Source organism: Phyllostomus hastatus, unplaced genomic scaffold, assembly GCF_019186645.2.
Source record: "Phyllostomus hastatus isolate PE091 unplaced genomic scaffold, TTU_PhHast_1.1 phas_contig_58, whole genome shotgun sequence".
Lineage (NCBI taxonomy): Eukaryota > Metazoa > Chordata > Mammalia > Chiroptera > Phyllostomidae > Phyllostomus > Phyllostomus hastatus.
The window spans coordinates 36,856,947-36,873,879 of NW_025333916.1; the positions used below are offsets into that span (position 1 = coordinate 36,856,947).

General features: G+C 44.4%; 1 protein-coding gene across 2 annotated transcripts in view; it reads left to right on the plus strand.

The window, feature by feature from the left end:
• Positions 1–15,680, plus strand: part of TENT4A (terminal nucleotidyltransferase 4A) — a 42,917-nt gene extending 27,237 nt beyond the window's left edge. The window contains exons 5-13 of one of the 2 annotated variants that reach the window (XM_045848189.1): positions 504–611; positions 1,801–1,929; positions 4,550–4,763; positions 6,699–6,825; positions 8,405–8,505; positions 9,827–9,999; positions 10,430–10,588; positions 12,472–12,636; positions 13,371–15,680. In XM_045848189.1, the coding sequence (XP_045704145.1) occupies positions 504–611; positions 1,801–1,929; positions 4,550–4,763; positions 6,699–6,825; positions 8,405–8,505; positions 9,827–9,999; positions 10,430–10,588; positions 12,472–12,636; positions 13,371–13,565 (1,371 nt within the window). In that variant the 3' untranslated portion in view covers positions 13,566–15,680. The remainder of the gene's footprint in view (positions 1–503; positions 612–1,800; positions 1,930–4,549; positions 4,764–6,698; positions 6,826–8,404; positions 8,506–9,826; positions 10,000–10,429; positions 10,589–12,471; positions 12,637–13,370) is intronic. The other variant, XM_045848190.1, reaches the window with a different exon arrangement.
• The last annotated feature ends 1,253 nt before the right edge of the window (positions 15,681–16,933 follow it).

A 16,933-nucleotide genomic window follows, 5' to 3' on the forward strand; every position in this document is an offset into this window, starting at 1 on the left:
GATTATAATTTTAAAAATAGCTTTGAAGTTAGTTTGGATGTTTTCAGAAATTCTAGCAAGCACATTTTGGGGCACAGGAGTTCTTCCCCACCACCAGGCACTCGTGGTGGAGCCAGGACTTAGTTGGCCTCTTCTCATGGTAGGCAGGCGTGTGCAGTCTGGGCCTTCACCCCTCTTCCTCCTTCCCCCAGGCACCTGTTCCCCTTTGCCCCCACGCCCTTGGCAGACGCATATGGTGTCTGTGATTGATGCTCAGTCACTGGCAAGGTGCTGAGTCATGCCAGCAAGGCTGGGCAGAGCTGTGGGTGGGACTAAGGGTGGAAGCCTTGGGTTCCAGGGACTAACGAGATTAACCCTGGCAGAGTCCCTTTTCTTTAATCCCCAAGCCCACTGTGTGAATAACATTTCCAAAGCATCTCTGTACATCTTTGGAAACATTTTGATGCCTGATCATGGAGACTGCTGCGTATTGAAGCACGATTTTTCAAATTAAATTTTTGCAGGTACCAATAATAAAACTCACAGACCAGGAGACTGAGGTTAAAGTCGACATCAGCTTCAACATGGAGACTGGGGTCCGGGCAGCGGAGTTCATCAAGAATTATATGAAGGTGCTGCTCTCAGCAAGTTAGCACAATAAAAAAATCAGGGACTTAAGATGTTAATGTTGGGTATTGTTTCTCCTATAAATGTTAAAAACTTTAAACTGTCAATTATAATAGAGACTGTGCAGTTGAATTACTTATCCTACAATATTATTCTAGGGAAAGGATATTGAATAATAACTTTGAAACTACTTAGCTGTTCTTCTGATTTACTTTCCTTGGCTAACCATTTCATAAAGTTGAGTGTTCTTTTAGAGAGCTCTGTGAAATGTTCTTTCTGGTTATTACACAATGACTGTCCTTGCGGCTCCACATGTCCGATTTGCAAGGGAGTCCAGGGCCCACTGGACGGTGAATGCATCATGACACACTTTAGATTTACTTACCTAGTCTTGAGCCTGAGGATGGCAGAGCAGACTTGTTTATCGAGGGGACCGATTTTGGACGCTGACCAGTTAAACAGATGGTCTTTCCTCCTGTTACAGTGGAAATGGTGACATCCTTGATAGAGGCCACCCAGCACCTGTAGTCTGGGTACTGCCTCTTCCCACAGTTTCAGGGACATTGCTCCTTTCGTTTCCCTTTTTTCTGCATCATGTCCTGTTTGAAGGCTCATTTCTACCTCAGCAGACTTGAAAACAACAGACGTTTCCGCTGTCCCCCACCCCTTCTCCAGTGTCTGCATTTCCTTGTTATCCTCACCCTGCTTTCCCCACAGGAGGACTGGCCACTCACCCTATTATTGTCCCCTACCTTGTGAGCTGTCCCCCCTCTACCCCTTCTTGCTTTTCTTTGAGTGCCTCTGAGTGCTGAAGGTTTTTGTGCTAGTCCTGGTACCTTCCTTCACTCACTGCTGCACCACCACCCCTGACCCCTTCGCCTGCATGGACCTCCACCTGGCATGAAGCAGGCTGTGGGAATGTGTGTGAAGGAATGTGTTCATTCATTCTCTGAGTTTCTCTTCATGCACAGTAGCCCGCCTCATAACGCAGGGAGGAGCTCCCCAGTGGGATCTTAATGAGTCCCTCATATAACTTATTCTTAGGCCCTTTGGTTTGAGGATGATTAGCCTAGAGGTTTCTAAGGGGCAGGAGGATGGAGGAGACTTTCTTTTCTACCATGTAAAATTGCTCTGTAAGAAGTTTTCAAAGGTACATGAACTAACCAGTAAATGTTTTTCTTTTGGAATTTACAGAAATATTCATTGCTGCCTTACTTGATTTTAGTACTGAAACAGTTCCTCCTGCAGAGGGACCTGAATGAAGTTTTTACTGGTGGAATTAGCTCATACAGCCTAATTTTAATGGCCATTAGCTTTCTACAGGTGAGTGTGCTTTCTCTCCAAAACACTTACAGTGAGACTCATGTAGGAGTAGCTTATTCCTCAGTGTTCTGACCAGTTGCTGTGTGGATCCTGGCAGTCCTCCTCTCCCTTCACTATTCTGTTTTGGTTTAGGAGAGATTGATTTCTAGCTCTTAATTAATCTAAACTTTAATATCTTGAGAGACAAACCCTTCTTACCTCAATAGACAGTAAGAAACCATTTTTCTTGGTGCTTGACTATACTGAAACATCTGTCTCAGAAAAAAGTTTGAGCCCTGGATAGTGTGGTGCATTGGATTGGGTGCCAGCCTGTGAACTGAAAGGTCGCCAGTTCGATTCCCAGTCAGGGCACATGCCTAGGTTGTGGGCCAGGTCCCCAGTTGGGGGCATGTGAGAAGCAATTGATTGATATATTTCTTGAAAACATTGATGTCTCTCCCCCTCTCTTTCTCCCTCCCTTCCCCTCTAAAAATAAAATCTAAAAAAAGAGAGAGAGAAAAGTTTGAGACCGTATATGGTAAAAAGTCCTGAAAAGAGCCTTTTTTTTTTCCAAATTGATGGAACTTCAGTATTTTGTCTTGAATTATATATTGCCCTTATTTTGTTGATTACCAGGGAAAAATTTGTCAATAGAAAACCTACTTAAGTGTTAAATACTGTGATATACTGATAAACTATACTCATAATATAAAAGTCTTTAAGTAAATTGAAGTATTATTTATATTATTTTGAATGAAGGGTTCTGTTCTTTACAAGATCTTCCCTCTATATTTTAGCTGCACAACACTTTCCTCCAGGTTTATTATTAATTTTGTGTTTGGGATTGGGCTTAGTGAGGGTTTTATGTCCAGAATTTGGTCATTTTCTCTTTATCAGGAATACTGCTAGTAGTCAGCATAACTCCTGGTACACTGCTTTCAGTATTTTGACTTCCTTGGCCTGCCTTTGCAGAGATGCTTTAAGAATGGTGAAGATGGCCTTCCATGCCTTTTGTTTTAATTTTAATCTTGTTGCCTTGTTTTCTACTCTCCCCTCCATGATGCTGCCCTTATAGCCATTCTTCCCTGGTTTTTGGACATGATTTTGAATTAAACACAACCTTCGCTTCACTTACTTCCTCATGTATTCCTGATATGAAGTATTTACCATTCACTTTTACTGCTCTGGGCTAAGTGCCTCCTGCTGAACTACTTCCCGATGGGATCCTCGCAGCGCTCCCGTCACCCCCGGAGCCTTGCCTAACAGGGGTGGGATTGCCATTGTCATGTCCACATCCCTTCGTGCTTTGTCCCTTCTGCCTCAAAGCTGTGACTGTTGTAGCACCTGAGTTCATTTCATGGCTAATTGAGATAAGAAGACCCAACCTTGCCCTGGGTATTTCTCAGGTGTTTGATTTTGACTAAAAGGCAAGGAATAAGGAAGGGAGTAAGATAAAACAAAACTAAGAATGCTACATTCGTGCTTTTGGAACACGCAAATCCCTAGAAGTCAAAGTCCTGAGCCCTAAAAATACTTCTAGGATTTCCTTATGGAGCTCTGTGCTGTAAATTGTACTTCTATCAGGACTTTGACCTCCATGTGCTGCCCAGTGTAACTCAATGCAGCTGGCACTGTTCTCTGTCCAATCCAGCAAGGTAGCCATGGGCCAGAGGGCCACAGATGCCTGTTGAGCCCTTGTAATGTGGCTAGCAAGACCGACAGAGTTTTTAATTAATTGTCTTAATTTATTAAAAAATATATAGCCACATGTGACTCATGGCTATCCTCACAGGCAGCACAGGTCTGCGTTGCTCACATACGAGTCTCTTAAATCAGCGACTCAGGAGGGTATCAGTAGACAGACATTTAGGTTTGGAAGAAGTCCATTGCCTACTTAAAGAAATTGTGATGCTCAAGTCAGGCTGATGCCAGTCTCTGTGACAAGCAGGGATGTCATTTTGCCATAAATATGATGACACAGTACTAATTTCTTATACATGGTTAAAATCCTTTCACATTCTGGTTTTCTGTGATATTGTCAATCTAATACTGCCCCCTATTGATTGTATTTTGGAACAATGGAATTAAGATTAGAATCTTTAAAATTACTTCTGCCATCTAGATCAATGATTTTCAGGCTTTCCCATCTCCTGGCAAACATTAACTAATTCCTAAAACTCTGCAGCACTGCAAGAAATATAGTTGTGGTCAATTTGACAAAAAAAAGGTATAATTTTGATTCATTCACACCAGACGGCTACTGTTGTGTTGGCTGTTGCCATTTTTTTGACATTCTAAGGGAAAAGAGGTCAGTGTCCCTGACTAAATAGTTGGGTGATGCCACACTTTCATATCAGTAGTTGGGAACTTGTGGTTAAGCAGATGTCTCTTTATAGGAAGTTGCTGTATGGATTATGAATTTCAGAGAACTGAAGTGTAGTACAAACATTCAGATAGAAGGTTTATTTCTTTTGAACGCTCTTTGTTGAGTATGACTCTCCAAGCTCTGGTAGTGCCTCCCCGAAGCTGCTCTGAGCGTCGTGTGACGGGGCATGAGCGAGTGCTGGAGGAGACTGCTGGGTAGTAGACTTCATCGCACGCAGTCTTCTTTAGAAATGACTTCAATCCATTGCTTTTACAGTTGCATCCAAGAATTGATGCGCGGAGAGCTGATGAAAACCTTGGAATGCTTCTTGTAGAATTTTTTGAACTCTATGGAAGAAATTTTAATTACTTGAAAACTGGTATTAGAATAAAAGAAGGAGGTGCCTATATTGCCAAAGAAGAGATCATGAAAGCCATGACCAGTGGGTACAGACCATCGATGCTGTGCATTGAGGACCCCCTGCTGCCTGGTAAGGGCACCTCACCCTGTACTTGCCCTGAGCGATGCGGGAGCATCCCTTCCCTGGTGTGCTGGTGTGCCGGTGGTGGTGTGTCCTCGGGCCCTGCGAGCCAAGGCAGTTCATTGGATCTGATGCAGACTCCTACTGTCCCAACAGTTAATAGTGACAGTTTGCAATTCCTTAGTTAATGCTTCTAATTACTTATTGCAGAGTTGCAATTTTGTTTATATTCTATAGTCACTCAGAAAAATGGAGATGGTAAGAATAAAGGAAAAAAGTTTACTTTTTAATTATAAAACTATTACATATGCATCATAAACTGTTTAACTCCCAGGGGTATGTAACGGAAAAGTGAAGTATGCCATAATCCCCTCCCATTTTGGTGTGTATTCTCCCATTTTTTTCTAAATCAGTATTAACATTCATTATTGTAGCCTTATTAATTCATAAATGGCATCAGATAATAAGCAGATTGGCAGCTTGTTTTTTACTTAAAAGTATATCTGAGACCACTGTTTTATGTGTGTAGGGTCTGCTCCATAACAGGATTGCCACCCTGAAGAGCCCCGGGCAGGTCTCCAGTTTTCCGGTTTTACTCCTTTTAGCCTATTTCAGGGTGCTCATATTCCCAACCTTTGGTGACAGTCTTTTAAGTCTTCACCAAGCTGATAAAACCATGCAATATAAATTTAATTTAATTTACATAATTTACATTTCTTTAATGATAGTGAGGTTAAACACATTGTTATCAATTCCACAAATGTTTATTGAGCATCTATTAGGTGAGACACTGTTCTTACTGTTGGTGATAAAGTCAGTGACGGACAGGTGACAGAAAAGGTGGTGGAGATGTCAGCTCCAGGTACACTGCCCCTTTGCGTTTCTTTTTGTCTGAGTCATGTGCTTTGTCCATTCGTCTGCTGTGCTGTGACACCTGTGTGTGTCAGGGAAGCCTTTTGTGTTGTACATACTGTACTTTTCTTCTCAGTGTGTCATTTGCATCTGGATTTTTATTTCTCTCTATATTTAATATCCTCATTTAATGATTTTTGTTTTATGGCTTTTGGGGTATTAACTATATTTCTTAATTTTTGTTCCAAAGACAACATACTGACTATTCTTTTCTGTTGTTGTTTGTAAATGACATGATTTATACCATGCCTTTCCAGCAGCAGTTTTCCCAGCAGCATAGTATGACAGGTTTTCATTATCTGTCATCTGTGGTAATAAGCTAAATTGGGGACATTTCTGTTGTCTTCAGTGTTTGCTGGAATGTACTTGAAAAACAAAACCCCACCCTATCACTAGGTTATATTATAATTAAATCTGGAAAAGAACATTCTAGTACTTAGAACACTGCTTCTAAAAAAAATTAACTTGTGAAGTTTCATGTAAATTAAAATTAAAGTTAAGCTCCTTAACTGTGGCTTGCTTGGTGACTTCAGTGGCGGCTTCATTTGATTTGCTACCCAAACCTGGAGCTCAGACCTGGAATGTTCTAGGTAGAGGGTTTGCTCTGCAGGTCCCATGGGTGCTGACTGAACTGTGGTGTGCTCAGGTTCACTGCCTGTGGCAGTGAGCTCCCAGTCAGCACTATGGCAGCCTGATTAGGGTGCTGCCTTTGACTTCCTTGTGGTTTTTTTGCCATCTGGGGAGTTACTTGACTCTTGGAAACTGTCACTCCATCTTGGTGAATGACATCTCTCTTCGTGAGGGTGGACCCTGGTCTGGTGATGCAGATCAGGGCCCTTGGCCTGCGAACACTGTAAGAGGTGTGTGACGATTAGCTAAGGTGTGTTTGCAATTGCCCGATTCGGCTTTGCTGCTGGGGTCTGGACGTGTTTGAGTGGTGAGGGCCCACTTCAGAATAACTTACATGAGAAAATCAGAAACATTTGATGGTCAAATGTGCGGTCGAGTTTTACAGCTGCCTTTCTGTTTCAGGAAATGATGTTGGCCGAAGCTCCTATGGGGCCATGCAGGTGAAGCAGGTTTTTGACTACGCCTACATTGTTCTGAGTCATGCCGTGTCACCACTTGCGAGGTCCTATCCAAACAGAGATTCTGAAAGGTAACAGAAGTCAATCAACACCCCTCTGGGCTCCAGGGGCATGGTAATTGTACCCTCATTAGCCTCTGCAAAGCTGGCACCCTTTGCCTCTGTCATTTGCTGTCATGAAGTTTAATGGATGTGCCATCAGATTTTAGTAAAACTTGAAAATATCAGTAAAGGAAGAACTTTTAGGAATTCAGGATGACTATATTTGATATATTCCAAGGTTAAGAGTTGAAAATTTCTTATTTGAGGAGTTAGCATTTCTTTTTTCAGAATATTTTGTTTAGGGGAGGTGATTCTTGGCTTTTAAAACTTTACAGAGCGTGCCCTGACCAGTGTGGCTGAGGTGGTTGCAGCATCATCCCGGACACCAAAAGGTTGAGGGTTTGTTTCCCGGTCAGGGCACATACCTAGGTTGCGGGTTTGATCCCTGGTTGGGATGCGTACAGGAGGCAACCAATTGATGTTTCTCTCTCACATCAGTGTTTCTCTCTTTCTCTCCCTCTCCCCACTTCCTCTCTCCCTTCCTCTAAAAGCAATGAAAAAATAAAATAAATATAAAACTTTGGAATAGGACATTTTTTCTTAAGGCAGTCTTCAAAATGTGAATAGTCAGCTCTATGTGGATGTGTGTTCGAGTTCGCAGGCCCCATCCCTTTTCTCTTAGGCACAGCGGTACATCATTCTGCGTTCTGGGACACTTACAGTGTACACTTTCCTTGCTAGTGAGAAGCATTTATTTCTAACCCCAGAAATGGGGTGGCAGGGTCTACCTGGTGCCTGACTTTAGTGAGAGGTTCCTTCACTTGCGTTATCCTGACCACTCATGCAGGAGTATCTCTTTGCTCCTTCATGGGAAATTGTTCAAACTAAGAAAAATACCTAGTTTTTTTCCGTTAGAGTTTAATTTAAAACTGTAAGAGTTAGGCCAGTGCTATCCAAAAGAAATATAGTGTGTGCCAAATGGAATTTCAGTTTCTAGTGACTGCCTTCATGCAGTTGCGGTGGACGTGGTGGGACTGAGGGACAGAGAGAGGCGGCGAGGGCAGAGCGGCTGAAGAATGGTGCGATCGCTGCGAGTGGTGGTCGAAACAGTGTTGTCGTCTCTGCTCCTGGGCAGGTTGCAGAACAAGTAGCTTGGTTAGGAGGCCTGGCAGGGTGGCGGTGGAGCTGCCATGGCTTTGCAGCCTCCATCCACTCACTGTTTGCAGGCAGTGCTTTGGACCCCACGGTAGGTGCTCTGTCTCTCCGTCCCTGATGTGCAGTGGGAAGTGGGAATGTCAGATCTCCATGATCATGTTGGTTGGGAGGGTGGACTTCCCTATGTAGGCACTTGATTTAAACAGTTTTTGTAGATCAGTTTAGGTTCAAGGACTTCTGCATAAGAATCTGCTTTTACTATACTGCGATCTCAAAGTATGTTTGGGTTTGAACATCAGAAGTCATACATGTTTTGTAAAATTATTTTAACTTTTTTCTGTATTTCACTTAGCAAACAATACATTGTTAAAAGTACAAAGTAGCTACTGGGGAGGGTTCATGGGCTACACAGTCCTGCTGTACTGTGTTGATTTCCCTCCTCGTCTTTTTATAGTACTTTAGGAAGAATCGTCAAAGTAACTCAGGAAGTGATTGACTACCGGCGGTGGATCAAGGAGAAGTGGGGCAGCAAGGTCCACCCGGCACCCGACCTTGGTGAGAGATTGTTCCCTTGCGTTATCCTTCACCTCCTGACTACTCATACAGGAGTATCTCTTTGTCCCTTCATGGGAAATTGTTTAAACTAAGAGAAATTTCTAGTATTTCTATGAGACTCAGGCCATCACTATCTAGTAGAAATATAAAGTGTGCCTCATGGAATTTTAAAGTTTCTAGTAACCGCCTTAAAAATGTGAAAATAAACAGGTGAAATAAATTAATTTTGATAATATGATTTATTCAATTTAGTGTACAAAATATTAACATTTCAAGATGTAATCAGTATAAAAAGTCATTGAGATATGAGGTCTGTCCAGAAAAAGTCCAGCCATTGTTAATGTAATGAGAATGGTTTACACGACATTCATATGACCTGACAGCCAAGGAGAGTGGATGGGAATGCACATACGTGAACAATAATGACCTCACTGTACTAGTCAGTGGGGGCAGTTGATGCCATTGAGTGAGCGTGTGTACTGTGTGGTGTCACATTCAGAATGACTGAGCAGAGCAATATATCTGCATTTAGCTTGAACATTCCTCCGTGGAAACAATTCTTATGGTTCAGAAGGCCACAGCTATGGGCAACTGGTGATTGGCCGCTTTATCACAACAATGCACCCACTCATGAATCACATCTCATGCAGAGTTTTTGGTAAAACATCAAATCACCCAGGTGACTCAGCCCCCCTATATCCCAGACTTGGTACTCTGTAACTTTTGGCTTTTCCCAGAACTAAAATCACCTTTGAAAAAGCAGAGGTTTCAGACTGTCAATGAGACTAAACAGAATACGATGGGGCAGCTAATAGCAACTGGGAGAACTGTGTGAGGTCCCAAGGTGTCTACTTTGAAGGGGACGGAGGTGTCATTGTCCTATATGTACAGTGTTTCCTGTGTCATCTTCAATGAATGTCTCTTTTTGTAGCACGTGGCTGGATACTTTCTGGACAGGTGTCGTATTTTGCAGCTGCCATTTGTATGAGATCTGAAATCCAGTGTGTATTTATACTTGTTGCAGCACATTGCAGTTAGGATGTTAAATTTCCACCAGAAACACTTGATCTGTAAATTAGATTTCATAAGATGTGCAGTTGAAAACTATTTACATACGCAAGTTTCAAATATATTTAAATGTTTTCCAATAGCTGAAACAAAATAATTTTAAAAATTAAATAAAATTAGAAATTCAATTTGTCTGTCTCATTAACATCATTTCAAGGCTCAGTCATACCTGGGGCTCGTGGCTGTCCCAGAGGACCCTTACATCTGCGCTCCTTGAAGGGGACTCACCTGGGCTGTGTTTTTCTCTCCGCAGACAACAGAATTAAGATAAAAGAGCGAATAAGCACATGTGATGGGGAGCAGCCGCAGTGCCGAGACCCGGAGCCGCCCTACAGCCAGCGCCTGACCTTGTCTCTGCCCAGCCCCCAGCTTCTCTCCTCGGGCTCCTCTGCATCTTCCGTGTCTTCGCTTTCTGGAAGTGACATTGTGAGTGTGTCTGTGTTTGTGGAGAGCGTCCACAGCAGGGACTTTTCCTCACTCTCTGTATGTATGTGAGACCACCCGAGTGTGCGCGTGGCCCCCACTCTGCTGTGAGTGCCAGTCTCAGTGGCCCACGTGGCCTCTTGTGGACACTGATGCCACTGACAATAGAATTGCAGTACCTCTTGAATAGTTTCTAAAAAACTTATTTGGAATAAAACATTTAAGTCTAGGTGTCCCTTCTGTGCTTCCTTTACGCTTTTCTTCAGTTTGAAATGAAGGATGTGTGAGCAGCTTTGGGCTGCCTGTAGTTGAGCAGCAGTAGTGGATGGATTCCAGCAGCTTTGCACAGTGAGTGTGCTGCAGGCCTTTCTTTCCCGACTTTAAGAAGCCACGCACCTCCTCGTACAGCCCTCCCTGTTCCTCCCTCTTGCAGGATTCCGACACGCCACCCTGCACGACACCCAGCGTTTACCAGTTCAGTCTGCAAGCGCCCACTCCTCTGCTGGCCAGCTTGCCCACCGCCTTGCCCATCCCGAGTGGCAAACCTCAGTCCACTACTTCCAGAACATTGGTCATGACAACTAACACTCAGGTACGTGGCTGCTGGAACACTGGTCACGACAGTTAAAACTCGGGTACGTGGCCGCTGGTGCTCATCCTGTGAAGAGCCGTCAGGAACTGTGTAGTAGTGGCTGACACCTTTGATGTAGGAAAGAGCATGAAAAGTCTTCGGAAGATACATTTCTGTCTTTTAGGAAATTCTCATCTTTTGTGGATATAATAGTGGGTAATTCCTGTCATTCTTTAAAAGACAGTGTTGTCCACGTCCACCACGTGCAGTGTTGCCAGTGTCGGTTCTTAAACACTGCGGTGGCTTTCAAGAAGGTCCGATTGACTGTCGTTCTGCAGATCACACTGCTACACAGTGTGAGACCATCATCCTGGGGTTGTGTTGGACAGAGGGGCTGTGATGCTGTCCCTCGGCTGAAGTGGGCTTGTGTTCCTGTTTCTCCTCCAAATCACAGTGTTTACATGCTTGTGTGGTCTAATATAAACTTGGATTTTTTCAAGTTGATTACATTTTTTCACATAGGCAGTATTTATAGGGCTTTTTCCATTAGAATGCCTTCTTTTTTTAAAATTTAGACAAAACTGTAAGTCTAAAAGACCATTTCAAAAATATTAAATTTTGTACCTACTTCCCAATTATATATCAATTGAATATACAAGGTCTGTCCAGAAAGTATCCAGCCACACACTACGAAAAATAGAAATGAAGATACAAGAAACAGTGTACACAGAACAATGAAGCCTCAGTCCCCTTCAAAGTAGGCACCTTGGGACCTCACACAGTTCTCCCAGTCTCTATCAGCTGCCCCATCATATTTTGCTGAGTCTCATTGACAGTCTGAAACCTCTGCCTTTTCAAAGGTGATTTTAGTTCTGGGAAAAGACAAAAGTCACAGGGCACCAAATTTGGGCTGTGAGGCTGAGTCACCTGGATAATTTGATGTTTTGCCAAAAAACTCTGCATGAGATGTGATGCATGAATGGGCACATTGTCATGATGAAGCTGCCAATCACCAGTTGCCCATAGCTGTGGCCTTCTGAACCATAAGAATTGTTTCCACAGGGCAATGTTCAAGCTTAATGCAGAATTTAATGCAGATATATTGTTCTACTCATTCATTCATTTTTAATACGATTGCCACACAGTGCACATGCTCACTCAATGGCATCTACTGCCCCCACTGATTAGTGCAGTGAAGTCATCATTGTTCACACATGCGTACTCCAGTCCACTCTCTTTGCTGCCAGGTTACATGGATGTGGTGCAAAACATTCTCATTGTATTATTAATGGCTGGACTTCTTCTAGGCAGACCTCATGTATATGTATAAAACCATCACATTAATTCATTTTAAAAGGAAAGCCAGTCTCTGCAACATGGTTACAATTTGTAAAACAGCGTAGATGATGTGCAAGGAGGGCCACCATTGCTCTCCAGAGGTCTGTGGGGCAAAGGACTGCAGGTGTGAACAATGTGGTTTCCGAAGGTCTGAGGCGGGGGTTCGCCCCGTGTCCTGTGCTGTGTCGGGATGGTGTGCAGACAAACTGCGGGAGAGGCAGGGACCGCCTTGCCTCGGTGTCCATCTGCAGGTTGTCACTGCTGTGGGCTTGTCCAGATATTCAAGGGACAGTTACTCTGATGACTTTAGTTTTTTTTTTTAATTGTTTGGTCTTGTTTGGCCTTAATATTGAAACTTTCTGACTTTGGTTCCTGTTGTGATTGCTGTTTTAGAACATAAAATGTTTCTGATTTGTAACAAAATCTTGGGAGGCTCTAGTCAAACACAGACCGGATTCATGAGCCTTTTTGCAAATGGCAGCCTTCTGGTGCTCAGCCCTGGAAGTGGGGTGGTTGGCCTGTGCTGGATATGTACCTTATGGACGTCTCTGGTGTTCTGTCCCCAGACCAGGTTTACTATACCTCCGCCGACCCTGGGGGTGGCCCCTGTTCCTTGTAGACAAGTTGGTGTTGAAGGAACTCCAGCACTGAAGGCTGTGCACCACATGTCTTCCCCGGCGATTCCGTCCGCGTCTCCCAACCCGCTCTCTAGCCCTCACCTCTATCATAAGGTAGGTCCCCCGTCCAGCTTAGGTCCCCGGCACCTACCAAAGCAGGTTCGTGATCGGCAGTGCTTTCTTCTCCAAAGAGAGCCTTCCACGGACTTTCAAAAATGGAATTTGTTTTCTGGTGGTTCAGCTTCATGCTTTCCCTTGCAAAACTTTAAAAGAGGTAAGAAATTATTTCAAAATTTGATACAGTTTAATTCCTCTCATTATATATTCCTCTTAATTTCTCTGTTGAACTTGTTAGCATAATACTGAAGTTTGCAATAAGGTTTGGAGTAATGATTATTTTGTTTTTCTGTTTATTAATTTATGTGCTAACAACTTTGGTTTTCAAGAAGCAAACAATCAGGAAAAACTTTGGTGCGGCCCCTTGCAGTGTTTGCGTCCCCACAGTGTCACTCCCTCCCTGGGGCTTTGCCCGGGCTCCCTGCAGAGGGCCAGGTGGTCTGCCAGGGCCTGAAGTTCATGTGCTTTCTAGGTCCTGGGGTCCCTGCAAATGTGTTTTCCCATTTTCCTGTGGCTAATCTAAGCCCAGATCCCACACATTAGGCAGGGGCGTCAAATTCATTTTCACCGGGGGCACATCAGCCTCGTGGTTGCCTTCAAAGGGCTGAATGTAATTTCAACTCCTTAATAGTTAAGGAGTAGTTACATTTATACATGTAACTCCAAAAATTATTTTGAACACCCTCTGAAATAACACCGTCCATCATTGCCGTCTCTCTTTATCTCTTTAGCAGCACAGTGGCATGAAGCTGGCCATGAAGGGCTCTCACAACCACAGCCAAGGTGGCAGCTACAGCTCCGTGGGCAGTGGAGGTGTGCGGCCCCCAGTGGGCAACCGGGGACACCATCAGTATAACCGTACCGGCTGGAGGAGGAAAAAACACACTCACACGAGGGACAGCCTGCCCGTCAGTCTCAGCAGATAATAGCTCCTGGCGGCACCTCCTGGCCCCCACCCTTCCGAGACTGACCCGGGTGGCCTCGGCGCCCGCCCGGCAGGAACTGAGACCAGCATCTAGCACATCAGCCGGGCCCCTCAAACGCCCGCCGCTGATCACTCTGCATGTTCCTTGTGTGGTGGTCACGTCCATCTTAAAGAACAGCTCCTTGTGCTCATCTGTGAAGCCTTATTCAACGTGGACGCTGTTTTCTGCCTTCCCAGGATCCTTCCAGAGGCTGGTCTGGACCTGGAGCTGCAGGGGGTGAAGTCGGCTTTGGCGTTTGTTTCTCAGTAGCCGTGTCTGTTCCTTTGAGGTTGGGTGTTTTCATTTTACGTTTGTCAGAGCCACAGAGATCAACCCCATACTCGGTTCTTCCTTGGTGGACAGGATGGGAGGTCGCCATTGTTTTACTGCCCTCACATTTTGTTTCAGACTTCAGAACTGTTTTTCTATGTAAATATTGAAAACTTATGATTTGTGCAATAACTCAAATATTTTTTATTTAATTTCATATTTTCATGTAAGTTATATTTAAGGGAAGAGGGAATTTTTTTAAACAAGCTTAGGTCCTTTCCCAAGTTGCATTTTCTAAGTTGGGTTCATGGAGTCGGCTGGTTGTCTGATGAGCACTGCTGCCAGCGCCGCGAGTGAGGGGCTCGGGCTCGTTTTCATGTTTGCTCTTGGGTCGGAGGGGAGCCCCTCGGTGCGTGAAGGAGCCAGGTCGCCCCCACAGTTTTCTGAAGGGGCGCGGCCCCCAAGTCTTCTGACCAGCTGCCTGCCGACTCTGCTGTCCGGCCTGTCTGTCGTCTCGCTCTGACCATGGAGTTTTAATGTTTTGGTTTTTGGTTCTTTTAAACTAGACAACAAATCCAGCATTTAAAGTGCCAGAAGTCTAACTTTCTAAGGGGAGAAGAGGTTGTCACATTATAAAATCTTTAAAAAAAAATGTGAACTTCTACATGCTTCAGTCAGTTTTAGTAACATAGCCTGTAATGATGGGTCTGGTGAATATCATTGCGGACAATGGTGCCCAGTTTTAGGAATGTGGAGAAAGGAATTATGTTGATTCCATTGAGGAATCTCTGTAGCAGTATGCATTCGTTCTGTTAAGAGCAAATACACGAGAAGTACTTGAGCTGCTCGGTGCGCCGTAGGGAGTATTCCTAATGTATTGCAGGAGAGCACAGCCCAGTGCTGGGGCCAGGGAACTGCTGGCGCCCAGCCTGAGAAGCATACAGGTATACTATGCAAGTGTATTCTGCCATGACAACCACTGTCTTTGTTACCTTTTTTTGACAAGAATATATCCATCCTGTCTAACCCTGAGTTTTTGGAGCACTACAGTTGTCCTGGGAGTGAACTGCACCTCACAGGTCATCTGACTTCCCATTTGTAAGATGGGGCGTTGCCCTGCTGAGCACTACAGGGAGGTCGGCCTTTGAAGTCCACTAGTGGAGAACGCCGAGAGGAGACACTTGTTACCATGACACTAGATAGATGTGTAGAGGATATCTGAATGTGATGGACACCCAGCAAGGGCAAGCTTTAAACTGTCTATGGTCTGTTTATTTTTTATTTTATTTTATTTTTTTTAGCAGGACTGGCCCACATTATCATTGAGAGCTGCCAGCTGCGACTGCAGGTTCTCTAGGAGGCATTCCAGAATAGAGTAGCACATTTTGTCTGCAGTTCTTAATGACTGAAAGCTATCAAAAATATTTAAAGATATTTAAATTGTGAACCTATTGATAAAGAAATATTTATAAAAATTGATATGTAGGCCTGTACTAATCTTTACGCATTAGCAATATTGACTGTTACACTACATCAAGGACACCACTGCGGGGACGGCGGCGAGTGTCCCGCGGGTGCCCATTTCCAAGCTCGATTCACAGGCACAGGCGCCGCGCTCCACCCGCGTCATGGTGAGCGGAATGAATTGGCCTGGCTACCACTGTGGTCACGCGCTACAGGTTTAACGAGAAGAAATCATGTTTCGATTTTTTTTGTGTGTGGACAACAATGTGGAAGCTAAATTGACATATTTTTATGTAAAGTTTTTCTATTCTTTGATTTTTAATAAACTTTGGAAACCAAGAAGTGTTTGAGTGTGATCTTTTCTTTCAAGGGGAAGGGCGGCTTCTACAGTTCAGCATTCTTGAATTTTCTAAATTAGGGCATTGAAAAAATGATTTCATCCCTTGGTTCAGTAAACTCACAACCTACTGGAGGTTCCAGGTTGTGTAGGAGAGAATGGGAATTGAAACATAGTATTTGCTCTGTTGTGGTGCTGATGAGGTTTCAATAAAACCATTTAAATGATGCTGTGTCTGCCGTTTTCTACAAACTGATACTAGGATGGTATGTACTTCCCAGCCAAACGTGTTTCCTCTGTATCACTATTAGGTCAACATTTATACTGATACCACTTTAAAAAGACACATTTTAAGCTATCAAATAATCATCATGTATCTTGAAATGTAACTTATGTGTAGTCTTTAAAAGGAAGTTTATAAAAATTCTTAGAAACCAGTGACTGAGGCACAGAACACATCTCCGGCTGCAGCCCCTTAGAGTGTGTGTTTCAGAACAATCGACAACATGGTGAAGGCAAGTGTCGTGGGCACTACCACACACTTGGTCAGTCCTTTTCCACAAAAGGTTTCCGAGGGTTCTCCGCACAGGTGCTGCTGGAGACCAGGGAGGCCCCCTCACAACACTGTGTTCCGAGAGGTTGCCAGAAATCTCAGTGCTCCTGAGAAAGTGCAGTGGCCAGATGCAGAGTGACCTGTGCTGGTGTGTTTAAACAGTTATGGGAATACTGACTGCTTGGCGCAGGAAATGGGATGATTTCCTGCTGGACTGGGTTTTCGCCGTCGGTGTTTGGGAGACGCTGGCCCTCATCTAGACGGGTCCCGGAGAAGTGTGCTGGGATTGTTTTAAACATGCACTACCCTCAACATCCGGTCATTTTAGCTCCTTTCTCCCTTAATCCCACTTAAGGCTGTTGGGCCTCCTGTTCTGGCCTCCCCGTCCCCTGCTGCCTCCTCCTCCAGCTGCATGGCCCGTGCTTCACACACCTGCAGCCCCTCATGCACTCTCTCACTTCCTTCTCCTGGCAAGACCCCAGTCCTTTGCTCTCGCCCTTGCTGGCCCTGCCTGCCGGGTAAGGAGTACTGGGGGCTTTAGCCAAGACCCTGTAGGTGGCGCCACTGAGGTGAGCCTGGTACTGGTAAGTGCTTAGTGGGTGCCCGCCCTGTGGCACAGGTATGATTCCCATTTCTTAGGTGAGTAACTGAGGCACAGGGGTGTTGAGTAACTGAGTCAAGACTCTTTAGTAAGTGTCGCAGTGG